We start from the raw sequence: 12,825 nt of genomic DNA, 5'->3' as shown, positions 1-12,825 counted from the left end.
CAGTGACAAACTTAGATGGCGTGACAATGGATTGAGCACGAGCAATTGCTGTTGCCAAAGAGTCTCTTAGTCAAGGATGCTCTATCGCTGTCACCCAAGGAAAGGTGGTATGGGCACTAGGACAAGAGTTACCGGCTCTAGAACTACAAGGTAGCAAGTGTGGGCAGTGGTTGCTTAAGAGCTGGAAGTCTTGCCAGGGCTCACATCCATGTGTGGAAATCAAAAGGCAATGCCAGCACTGGTCCTGGTGGCACCGCTTCCCTCACAGCCCTCACAGTCCAATCAGGCAAGAGCTGCCACAGGCCAGGGAAAATGTGCTCCCTTCTCACTGGTCATTACGTGCTAGTGGGAGACACAGCTGTGCCAAGCCAACAGGAAGCCGGTATAAGCACCCTATTTTGTCTTAGGGAGCAAGTAGAAACCTAGGAAAATTTGAAGATCACACCTCATGCTATTTCATCTCCAGTACTTACTGAATTCCAAAACAACAAAGGCTACCACAACAGGCCATGCTAGCAGCTCTGGCCTGGTCTCTGAGCCCCTTAGTTACTTCCAGGCCCACACCCAAGAGCCAGAGTTCTATAGCGACAGCCAAGTAGCTGCGGACTGCACTCTTGGAGCACTGCAGTGTGCTCAAAGCTGTCCCAAACACATGAAATTGCAGCCCTGGTCTGCTCTGAGCTTTCATTCCAAGAGTTCACAAGACAAGCCCTGACACAGCTTGGTACTGCATGATCTCTGAAGGAGCCAGACACAGCAGTGGAGTGCACTCATGGAGACCTGAAGAGGAAGCCTGCAAGTTATTATTCTCCAATAGCCTGGACAGGGCAGACCTGATCACTCCCACCTTCATCTTTAAGAAAGGACTCCAGAAAACGACTAGACAGAGTAGGCTAAAAAGGCAGGTGCTGAGAACACAGGTAAGGACTGAAAGTGCTCCAACTGGTCTTTCCATGCATGTGCACTCAGGCCCATGCTGGCACACCCACACCCTTCCCGGGCTTGGTGGCTGCCATGTGTGATAAGCCAGAGAGTCCTCACGCTGTGGCTGAGAATGTGCCACCTTTTTCCATAGGCTGAGGGTCTGGGAGGGAAGCAGTTGCAAAAAGGTGGGTTTCTTGACCACCTGGCTGTGAGAAGTGCCTCACAGGTGAGCCTCAAGAAACAAGACAGGACAATTGGGGCTGTGGGCCCAGCCTTGAGTGGTGCAGATGCCACTGCTCCAAAGGCTGTACGAAATGCTGAGACCATGGCTAGTGCTAAGACTGAGGCTTGGAGTATGGCAGACACCAGAGGACAGTGACCAATTAGCACCACTAGGAGCCTTGTGAACTTTAAAAGAGCAGATACCTCTAAGTATAATGAGAACAGCAGCGGGAGCCTAGACCTCATCAGTGCTGCCATCTCCACTTGGAGCCTCCTGGGGCATCTGTGGCAGGCCAGCCCTTAGAGATGCCAGCCAGCCAAGCCTAGGAGAGCCAGAGCCATGCTGGGGGATGTCTATGGAGCGCTGCCTTTCCAAGGCCAGACCCTCACCTCTCCCGCTCATGACATGCTCTCGAGGATCTCAAAACCTGCAGGCAGTCCAGTCCAGGCCATTCTATAAATCTCACCTGGCCCTCTGAGGTAAATACTTCTGACGTCCTCATTTTACCATGAGAGGGAAACTGAGGCATACAGAGATGTTAAAAAAGTTGCCCCAAACCATACAGCTGCCTGGTAGAGTCTAGATATCTGTATCCAGAGCACAAGGCATTAAATACTGTGGTTTTCTGCCTCTCTAGGGGATTAATGTCCAGAACATATAGAGAACTCCTAAAATTCAATGGCAAAAACAGGAAAAAATTCAATTAAAAAATGGGCAAAGGACTTCAACAGACATTTCTTCAAAGAAGACATACAAAATGGCCAACAAGCACATGAAAAAATGCTCAACATCATTAAACTATCAAGGAAATGCAAGTTAAAACCAGAATGAGATGTCATCTCACATTTATTAGGATGGATACTATCAAAAGAAGAAAAAGGAAAAGAACAGTACTGGTGGGATACAGAGAAATTGGAACACTTATCCATTGCTAGTAGGAATGTAAAATGGTGCAGCCACCATGGAAAACAGTATGGTGGTTCCTCAAAAAATTAAAAATAGAATTACCTAGGATCCAGCAATTCCACTTCTGGGTATATAGTCAAAAGAATTAAAAGCAGAGTCTTGAAGACATATTTATACATCCATGTTCACAGCAGCATTATTCACAATAACCAAGAGGGAAAGCAATCAGTGTCCTTTGATGGATAAATGGATAAGCAAGTTGTGGCATATCCATAAAATGGAACATTATTCAGCCTTAAAAAGGGAAATTCAGACATGCCACAACATGGATAAACCTTAAAGACATTATGCTAATTGACATAAGCCAGCCACAAAAGCACAAACACTGTATGAATCCACTTATATGAGGTCTCTAGAGTAATTAAATTCAGAGAGACAGAAGAAGAATAGTGGTTGGGGAATAGGAGCTGGGGAAAGGGAATATGGATTTGTTGCTTATCAGGTATACAGTTTCAGTTTTGGAAGATGAGAAATTTCTGTAGATATTTTACACAACAATGTGAATATACATAACATTACTGAATTATACACTCAAAAGATTAAGATGATAAATGTTATATGTATTTTTAAAAAAATAATATTTTATTGATTTTTTACAGAGTGAAAGGGAGAGGGATAGAGAGCCAGAAACATTGATGAGAGAGAAACATCAATTCAGTTGCCTCCCGCACATTCCCTACTGGGGATGTGCCCGCAACCAAGGTGTATGCCCTTGTCCGGAAACGAACCTGGGACCCTTCAGTCCGCAGGCCAACACTCTATCCACTGAGCCAAACCAGCTAGGGCTATGTTATATGTATTTTACTACAACTTAGAAACTGCTAATCAAAACCAATCCAAACATATATTTATAAGGTAGAGGGGTCTGGAAGGGTGGTAGGTGTGGTTATAGGTGTTGGAACTGCTCAGTGTCTTGACTGTGGTGGTGAATACACAAACCTAGACAGGTAAGATATTGTATAGAACTAAATACCCATCTACACACAAATTAGTACAAATAAAAGTGGGGAAATCTAAGGTCGGTGGATTGTGTCAATGTCAATGTGGTATTATACTATAATTTTGCAAAATGTTACCACTGGGAGAAAATGGGCAAAGCGTAGAAAAGATCCCTCTATTTCTCATTATTTCATTGAATTGCATGTAATTCTACAGTTATCTCAATGAGAAACACACATATACACATGGTCTGTTTTTTAAAAAACCAAATACATATGTTTTGTGTGTGTGTGTGTGTGTAATAACATTAAGGTAATCAAGGTAAACAGCAAACAATCTTGTGCAGGTGATAATGTACATACTCTACAACCAGCAGTCTCTCTGGAGATACTCTTGTACCTAAGCACTCTTAATATGCAGTGCACACCTCTAGCCAGATGCCTACCAGACATCTCATCTTTAACTTCTCCAAGACAGAATCCTGACCTTCACACCCATACCTGCTCTACTGGCTGTCTGCCCATCACAGTTAGGGCCATGCCTTAGACAGAAGAAACCAATAGGCCGGGCACAACAGCCATACTGCCTATGACTTTTCTGGCCTCATCTCCTGGTCCCTTTCCCTCTATTCACTGGTCTAGTGCCCTGGCCTCCTCGCTGTTCCTAGACTGCACCAGGTGTACTCCCACCCAGCGCCCTGCACTGGCTCTTTCCTGAGCCGGAAGCTCTTCTCCCAAATAGTACAGACCATGGCTCCTCCCTTGCCTTCTCCTAGCATTTACTCAATGTTGCCTTCTCACTGAGGCAACTCTAACTATCTGACTTGAAAGTGTTACTTCCTCAACCAGGCACAACCTATCCCGCTAATACTGACCTATTTTTTTCTTAACTAATTTATTACATAGTATATAATTTCCTTTATTGTATCTCTGCTCACCCTGCCCCCCAGAATGCGAACTCCAAGAGCTCCACAATTTTTGTCTGTCTCAGTCATGGAGTCATTCACAGCTGTGGCTTGGTACTTAGCAAGCACCCAATAAATACTTGCTGTTGTTAATTGCTGGAGAAAGTCCACAGCAAAGGCCCAAAATTCAAACACACCTTCACAGTGTCAATAGCATCCCAGTCTTTGGAAGGTAGGCTTCTCATCTACTGAAGTGGGGACACAAATGTCACCGACCACTTCACAGAGCCACCTGCTGCTATTATCTCTACTGCTTTCAACCACAAAAACTTCTCCAGCCTTAAGTAAGCAGCACCACAATGACATCTAATAGGTGTCAGGTGGCCGAGACTCCACACACAGCACAGGAAGGAAGCTGTAGCAATCATGCAACCGTTACCCCTCCCCCTCCCCCTAACTAAGGTAGGAGAAAGTGACAGGTATATCATTTATAGACCTTAATCACTTCTCCTGCAGCATTTGCCAACACACAATCAAGTTTTGGTAACATTCACTACTCTTTTGTTTCTTCATACTCTTTTCTCCTCTAATTTTGCAGAACATAGATATTCCTTAAAAGTTATCTGCAACATGGATTTCTATAAACATAATAATCTCTTCCAGTTCTATTAGAAAATTAAGAGCAATTAAGAACCACATTCCCACTGGAGGGCAGAGATATATGTTAGCCTGACAACCATAGTTAAGAAAATAACACTGCATGCAGTCCATGATACTGTGTTGCATATTTGAAAGAAGCTTAGAGAGTAAATCTCAAAAATTCTCATCAGTGAAAAAAAAATTCTGTAACTATGTTTGGTGAGGAATGTTAACTAGATATTTGGTGATCATTTTGCAATATATAGACATATTGAATCATTATGTTGTAAACCTGACACTGATATAATGTATTTCAATTATACTTCACTTAAAAAAAAGAAAAAACTTACCATATTAAATGGAAACTGCACAGCAACATGTTAGCTATTCCAGTTCTATGTGCAATGCAGGGTCTGAAGGGAGGCTACACAATTAAAACACTGAATTTGCTATGGTATCAGGGATTTGGCTAAGGTCTTAAAAATTTAGATACTTTTAAACAAACAAAAAATAGAGACACTCTTATAATGTGGTATGTAAACTAAGTAAAATGTTTTTTTTTAAAAAGCACCAAGCCACCAGTTATTTTTTTCTAAATGGTCTGAAAGACAATTTTAACAATGTATTTTCTTTTTTGCATTCTCAAAATTTTTCTAAATTAAACAGGTATTACTTTTATAGTAAGAAAAATAATTTTACATTTTAGGAATTAAAAATATCAAATCACAATATGCTTTGTTATCCATATCCACACATATATCATAAGAAGTATCCTAGTATAATAATATATGGCAATTGTCATCCCCAAAATAAAGGTATTTGTCTTGTTCCTTAATAGCTCTAGGGTTTTTCGAAAGGGAGAAGGCAGAGAGGCTACTCATCAAACAGATGCTTGGGGAAGGCCCTGTGTAGTGGCCTCACCTGGCCCCCTTAATTGAACCTGGGCTCTCCATCTGCTTTCGCAGTCTTACTGCGAAAGCATGGGAGTGGACAGCATGGGAGTCACCCTTCAGGCCTCCCTTATCTCATACCCCACATTCTACCCTGGCAAGTCTACCTTAGCAATATATCTGTAACTCAAACTTTCTGGGGGTGTAAATGTTCCATATTTTGAGTGGGGAATAGGTTACAAAGTATATTTGTCAAAAATTCATCAAATTGCACACCTTAGGTCTGTGCTCTTGCCCTGGTGTTGCTCTAGTCTCACTCAAATCACAAGACACCCTTGCTGTTCCTCAAACCCACTAGGCTGTTCTCTGCCTGGAATGCTGCTCACTCAGATGGCTGCCTTCCTCACCTCCAGAAGGTCTCTTGTGAGTGGATGCCATGGTACCCTGCCCAGGTCCCTCCCTCCAGGAATGAAGCACATTTCCACAGCTGCAAAGTGTGCCCCGCCCCCACCACTTGCTATCTATTCTGTTTCATGTACTCCCCTTCCTAAAATGGGAAGCTCTAGACACAATTATATAAATAGGTTCCTTGGATTAGGACTTGGGCAGATTGCTTCCCCCTTGCCCTAGCCAGTTTGGTTCAATGGACTGAAGGGTCCTGGGTTTGATTCTGACCAAAGGCATATACCTTGATTGCAGGCTCCTGGCCCTGGGTGTACAGAAGACAACCAAATGATGTGTCTCTCTCACATTGGTGTTTCTCTCAGTCTCTCCCTCTCCCTTCCACTCTCTCTAAAAAAAAAAAAAAAAAAAAAAAAAATCAATGCAGGTGAGGATTATAAAAAAAATAAGAATGCTTCCCTCTCATTGTTGGAATCCCCAGTAAATTCTATCACAAAGTGTGACCTATTAGAAAAGCCAGCCAGGATGAACAGCAAGTTGGTTGAAGCAAATCAACTCTACCAGCCAAGGGTAGCAGACACTGGGCTGCCTATCCACCAGCCACCTTCCATCAGCCTTCCTGCAGTATTCAACACTCACCTGACATTTACTCAGTGCCTACTCTGGTGTGTGCCACACACTGTCCAAGTCCCTGGGAATAGAATATTAGCAAACACAAAGCTTCACCCTTCAAGAGCTTACTTTTGGTGGGAAGGTCTCTAACCCCAATTTTAGACGAGTATCTCACCCTCCCCTATGTAAGCCAGCAGGCAATGATTAGTGTAAGAAAAGGCAAGAGGGCTCTAGCTGGTTTGTTTCAGTGGATAGAGCATTGACCTACGGACTGAAGGGTCTCAGGTTCGATTCAGGTCAAGGGCACATGCCCTGGTTGCAGGCTCAATCCCCAATAGGGGGCGTGCAGGAGGCAGCTGATCAATGATTCTCATCATTGATACCTCTCTCTCTCCCTCCCCCTCTCCCTTCCTCTCTGAAATCAATAAAAAATATGTATATATTAAGAAAAAGAAAGAAAAAAGAAAAGGCAAGAGGAAGACTCAAATACAGGCCTCTCCCTGAAAGCATTCTGTTGATACCCCATGACCGAAGAGCTCTTAAAAACCAAATGCCAGAAGAGCTGCCAAGCACACCTCAAGAGCAATCTGCCAGGTCAGAAGCCTCAAGGCCCTCTGTGTGGCTAGAGCAGCCATAGAAAAATATCCGAGCACAAAGGGACTCCTGGTACCAAGCTGAACCATGGGGTTTCTGGAAGCTCTTTGCAAGGGGGAAATGGGTACTCTACCTCCCTGGGACAGAGGTGCCCAGCAGAGACCAACACTTGGTAATTAGAAAGATAAGCCTGGGCTCTGACTGGAATCTGGGTGTGGCCCCTAACTCACCCCCTTTACATTTAGTAGGTCACCTCATTTTATACAGCCCGTTTCCACCTGCGAATTCTGCTGCAAGTCATAGAGAATTTCAAGGGTAATCGATAGAAGAAATCCTGAGATGGGTCAGCTTTGTGTTAACTTAGCATCTTAAGAAGCCATGTCCTTCCACCTACCCGTCCTGTCATCCTCACGGTTGCAGGCTGACTGCCACATGCAAACCTAGTGAAGTCCAGCAGAAGGGCCTCTCACAGAGCTCTTCTTACCCGATTCCAGAGGAGCCCCCAGCACACATCCCCGCCCAGTCTTACTGGCTAGAATGGCATCAAATGGCTGTTCCTCAACCAATCTCTGGCACTCGCCCACATACCAGCTTAGAGCTATCATGACTTGTCCCTGCAGCTTGGCCTGCAGAAGAGGGCAGACACCTGAAAATCACTGGGATTCTGCTGGACAGAAATAGGGCAGACAACCCACTATGTGCATCACTCCCCTTTTGCTATTTAATAATGTGGACACTATCGATGGACCCACTCACCTCTCTAGGAGTTGCAGCTCACCTTGGTAGGATAATAAAATGTGCTTGCATCGATTTTTGGTCCGAGGGCTCATTCCAGACCTGTTTCATGTGCCAGGCACCTCGGCAGCTTACAGGCAGACACCCTGATAAACGGGAGAACCTAGCAACCTCTGAGGAAAAGGGGAGGTCAAAGGAGACAGCTCTCTCTCCATGGTCACTGACAGGACCCACGATCAATGCAAAGACAGCAGGTTCCCTCAGTGGCCAAAGCCAGGTGCTGCCCAGAGGTTCCTCCAAGCTGTAAGTTACAATTCTGTTCATGAAGTGAAAACATCTTTTCAACCACTTCTTAGATAAAAACAAATGTTTAAGAAAACCCCATTTTTTAGTCCTCATTCTTGCTTTCTCCAGCATACTAAAGAAATAAACTCAGAGAGTGACCCAAATCTACAGTCACCTGCCTTTGCCCTGTTTTCAGTGCCTATCCATTCCTTACCTCCACCATTCCTGACCTCCCTCATCATCTCACCAAGACCCAGGGAACAGCCTCTGAACTCCTCTGGGGCCTTCTGGAGACAGCCTCCTCAGAAACCTCAATGTGCCCCTCCCCCAGCCCCTGGAAGGAAGTCTAAGCTTCCATCAAGGTGCTTAAGGCTCCGCCTACCAGCCCCATTCTCCCCTTCACCTGCTCAGTCATGCCCTAACATGCTGTCTCTTCAGTGCTCTCAGCGCCCCCTGGGCCTTTCCTCCTGATGCTCTCACAGCAGTGGGGCCTCTTCCACCATCAGTCCTCCTGTGGTCAAGGTTCAGCCCAAGGGCACACCACAAGCCAGGCCCCCCCACCTGAGGCCGTGGCAGCTCACTCATTTAGCTCTGGTTTCCCTCTGCCCTGCATTCTAGAATGTGGTATAGGTCCCTCTCTCCCACCTACTGCACAGCTATCCACACATAGGGATAACCTTATGTACCATGAACTTCTCTCCAGAAGGGTTCAATGTTTGGTGTATAAATCAGTGAAAAATCCACATGTGTATTATCCAAGGGAAAATCCCACCCAGTTTTCGTCTGAATCCTCTTGCAGTGTATTCTGGTTGTATTCTTAAATCGACCTGTTGTCATCAGGTATAAGTCAGTGAGAGACAATGTAAAGAGAGCTCACATTTCCTGAGCCTTCACAGGTAGAGGGGAGGCAGGTGTTACTGGCTTCATTTAACAGATCAGGAAAAGAGTTCAAAAGGACTTTCCTTGACACATTTGGTGAGCAGTAGAGCACAGAGACTCAAGAAAGAAGACTGACTTCAAAATAAAAGGCAAAACGCTTGTCCTCAAGAAACAATTTAATTGGAATGATGAGACAAATACAACAAAAGGCAAAAAACAATGAAGATATTCTTATCTAGAGCAGGTTTTCTCAACCCCAGCACGACTGGCATTTTGGGCCAGAGGATTCTTTGTGGATGCATGTGCTATACGCCGGAGCGCATTCAGCAGCAGTCCTGCGCTCTACCCACTAGATACTAGTAGCTCTCCACCCGCCTCAGTTGTGAGAACCAAAAATGTCTCTAGACATCGACCGGTTTGAGAACCTCCGATCTAGAGCACTCTAAAGTGTACCTTAACAACCACTGCACTCATAAATATCTCTATTAGGATCCCCCCAGCCTGTTCTGAGAGACAGGTCTGCAGGGCCCCTCCAGTAGCTGTGCACCATCCTCCCCGCATTTCCCCTTCAAGCTGACTTATTTATTTTCACCCAGATGCAGAAGATGTCTCAATAGGATGTCTCAAAATCCTTTCTGGGATGAGACAGGGTAGGGGGAAAATAATGCAATCACAGGACAGGAGAGAAAACCACCACAAAGCAATGTGACTAACTGACAAATTATCCCATATTGAACATTCGCCAAACACCTTTTACAACACTGCCATCAAAGTGTGAGCCAGAGGCCAAAGGAGGATGAGCGGTCTTCCAGTCCTGGTCCTTCTGAAGAGCTGAGCATGAACACTGTTGGCCCAGGAATGAGAATTTCAGAAAACTCTTAGGAACAAAGGCCAAGGGATGGGAAGAACCCATCTCAATGAAACTTCCTAAACACACAAAAACAGACTACAGAGAGTAAAACATTTGAGTATGAACAACGCCGGGCACCTAACGTCTATGTAAGTTATAAATATTATTAGCTATTATATACCTTAAGGCACTCTTTGGGTACGGTATGAAATGATAGGGGTGAATTTTTTCTATTTACTCAACTTTACCAAGGTCCAGAAGTGAAGTCACAATCCCAAGAATTGACAGCTAATAAATGATGGCATCTCGAACCCAGTCTGATTCCATTTTCAAGGCTCATTTCGCTGGAATATGACAACTTCAACATTTATTAATACGTTAAGTGCCCAGCCTGTTTTGTCTTCCGTCGGAAAGTATAGTGTCAGTCACCGGTGACTGGGCGCTTAACGTGTTAACTTACCACAGAGCAGAGATTCTCAACTGGGGGTGACTCTGGCCACCAGGGGACATTGGCAATGTCTGGAGACATTTTTTATTGCCACCACTGGGTGTGTACGGGGAGATGTGTGCCACTGACATCTGGGTAGAGGCCAGGGATGCTAAAATCCTACCACAACGGAACAATTATATGGCCCCAAATGTCAACTGTGCTGAGGCTGAGGAACCTTATCTTAGGAGAAAGGTCTTACCACTATTATCAGCCAGGAAAATGAAGACTGAACGTATGCCTGTACCCCAATATATACTTCTCATTTTGCATTAAACCAGCCCTATTCTAGCTGCCTTTTCCACCTATCTGAATGGATCTGACCACCACAGGGAAATTCCTGGGCTCTCTTGCTCCATCCCTCTTTGGACTCTCAGACACCAGAAAAAGTATGTTCAAGCTGTAAGGAAGCCAGAAAGTGAAATGATGCCCTCTCCAAAGCACCATGGTCTTTTTTGTTTGTGAATCCAAAGTAAGCACCACCCACCACTCTGGCTTCTGGCCAAGCAGCTCCCACCCCCAGCAGCTCTCACTATTCACCAGTTTTTAAAGGGCTGATCAGTAGGACTGGTCAGTAATCCAGACAATGACTAGTTCCTTCAGGATAGTGCTAATTTACCCTGACAATTCTTCTGAACACTTGATAAGTCAAAGGTTGATTTCAGGAGGTTTTAAAAGAAAGGAAATTTAACAAAGAACAAGTTTAAAATAAGTTAAATTCCATCCCTCCAGAGTCTCCATTTTTTTTTAAAATTATGTCTTAGGTTTCTAAAGTATTTTATAATCTGGGGTAAACTTTTGTGTCTTCCTTCCCAACCAAACATCATAATTGTATGTGAATAAGGCGGAGCAGATATCATCAAGTTCCATCCTGACTATGGAGTGGCCACACCAACAAGAGGCCCCGCCCACTCTGCCAGGGTGGGAGTTTGGCTGTTGGCCCCATTGTAGACTCTCACTTGTTTGTACCTAGATAATCACTTAAGCACATTGACTTATTCTTACACAGCACAGAACTTGTGTCCTACAAAGGAGCTTATCAAAAAGTTAGAAATTACATGGCAGAAAGAGAGACTGGAGAAGGGTAGGCTGACTATAGACACAAACTGATCTGGGCAACATTTTTATTTTAAAATAAAAATTCCTTCAGATGTTCACTTAACACAACAAACTAGTTCATAATGAAATGTTTCCTTTCCTAATTCACAAGCTCCATAATTTATAATTTATAATTACTCTCCCCAGGTCTCCAGGGAGAGATCTGCATACTACACATCAGAAAATGCTCTTGGGAATCAACTTAGGAGAAATGAAACTATAGTGCACAGCTTTTGGTTTTTATGCACATAAACCTAGTGTGTCTTCATAAATTACAGAAACCTCATCTTTCTCACCTGTTTCAGCCAATATTTATCATATAGCCTTTATGTGGGAGACACTGCCGAGGGTGGCAGGGAATGCGGAGGGGAATGGGGCAGTCTCTGCCCTGGGGGCATATGGAAAGGACACAGGGACAGAGCACATCGAGTGGACCAACTCAGGAGGAATGGTAAAAGGAAAAGGTGGCCCTGGAAAATGACAGAGATATCACACAAGGAGAGAAAGGGAGAGGACTTCTGCCTGAAAGAACACAGATGTTCAGTTCAGTTGCAGTAGCAGAGAGCAATCGCCAGATCAGGTTCAAAACGGAAAAGCGACATGTATAAAAAAGGCAAAGGCATCTACTCTACTTGCTCTAAAAGAAAACGGTAACTCATTCTAGCTGCACGCAAAGCAGAAATGAGGAACAAGGGGTGACCCTTAGCCTAGCAGTAGCCAGAGGCAGGCTGGCATCGGGGCTACAGGCCTTACACTGGAGGAGGGAGTGCTCCCTGGGCTTCGGTGCTGTCAGCCAGGGAATGGGGGAGGCTCCTCCCTCACCCCCCTGGGGCCTGCGGACAGGGGTGGTGAGGAGGATCAAGTCCTGCAGTTGTGCCCACAAGGCAGAACTATGACAAAACCGCTGGTGACTAAAACCTTGTCCGGGCCGCACACAGCCTGTTCCCAACCAGAGGAGTGGAAGTCAGGTTCCCCGGGGTGTGCTTTAAGGAAGCCCCTCTCCTAGAACACACCTTGTCGGATGGGCCCCCACCCCAGTCAGTCACCATGACGCCCCAGCTCAGAATAAACGGGATTCCTTGGGCTGGGGGACCTCAGCGCTGAGCCACAGCCCCCCAACTCGGGGCACAGTCACCAGATCCAGGCCTCGGCCGGAGCAGGGGCAGCCCCTCCCGCAGGGCAGAGACGTGCCGATGGCAGGTCTTCACCGCGCCAATCAAAAGCTATACGAGGGGTCGCGCCCAGGTTCCACACACATTGAGCCGTCCGAGCACATCCTGGCTGATGCAGATGAGTGGCAGGAACTGGCCAGCGCCCAAGGGCCGCTCCCCGAAGCCAGGCCGCGGCGCCTCCACGGACCACGGGTGGGTGGCGGAGGGCTCAGCGCAGGAGCTGGGG

General features: G+C 45.5%; 1 protein-coding gene across 1 annotated transcript in view; it reads left to right on the top strand.

Annotated features, from left to right (window-relative positions):
• The first annotated feature begins 7,023 nt into the window (after window positions 1–7,023).
• Window positions 7,024–12,825, top strand: part of MRPL40 (mitochondrial ribosomal protein L40) — a 9,897-nt gene continuing 4,095 nt past the window's right edge. Inside the window, exon 1 of the mRNA XM_006768953.2 lies at window positions 7,024–7,093. Within this exon, the coding sequence (XP_006769016.1) occupies window positions 7,024–7,093 (70 nt within the window). The remainder of the gene's footprint in view (window positions 7,094–12,825) is intronic.

This window comes from Myotis davidii, unplaced genomic scaffold (assembly GCF_000327345.1).
Source record: "Myotis davidii unplaced genomic scaffold, ASM32734v1 scaffold223, whole genome shotgun sequence".
NCBI classification, from domain to species: domain Eukaryota; kingdom Metazoa; phylum Chordata; class Mammalia; order Chiroptera; family Vespertilionidae; genus Myotis; species Myotis davidii.
The sequence above is the reverse complement of the archived record's forward strand: the minus strand, read 5'-3'. Positions and strand labels throughout refer to the sequence as shown.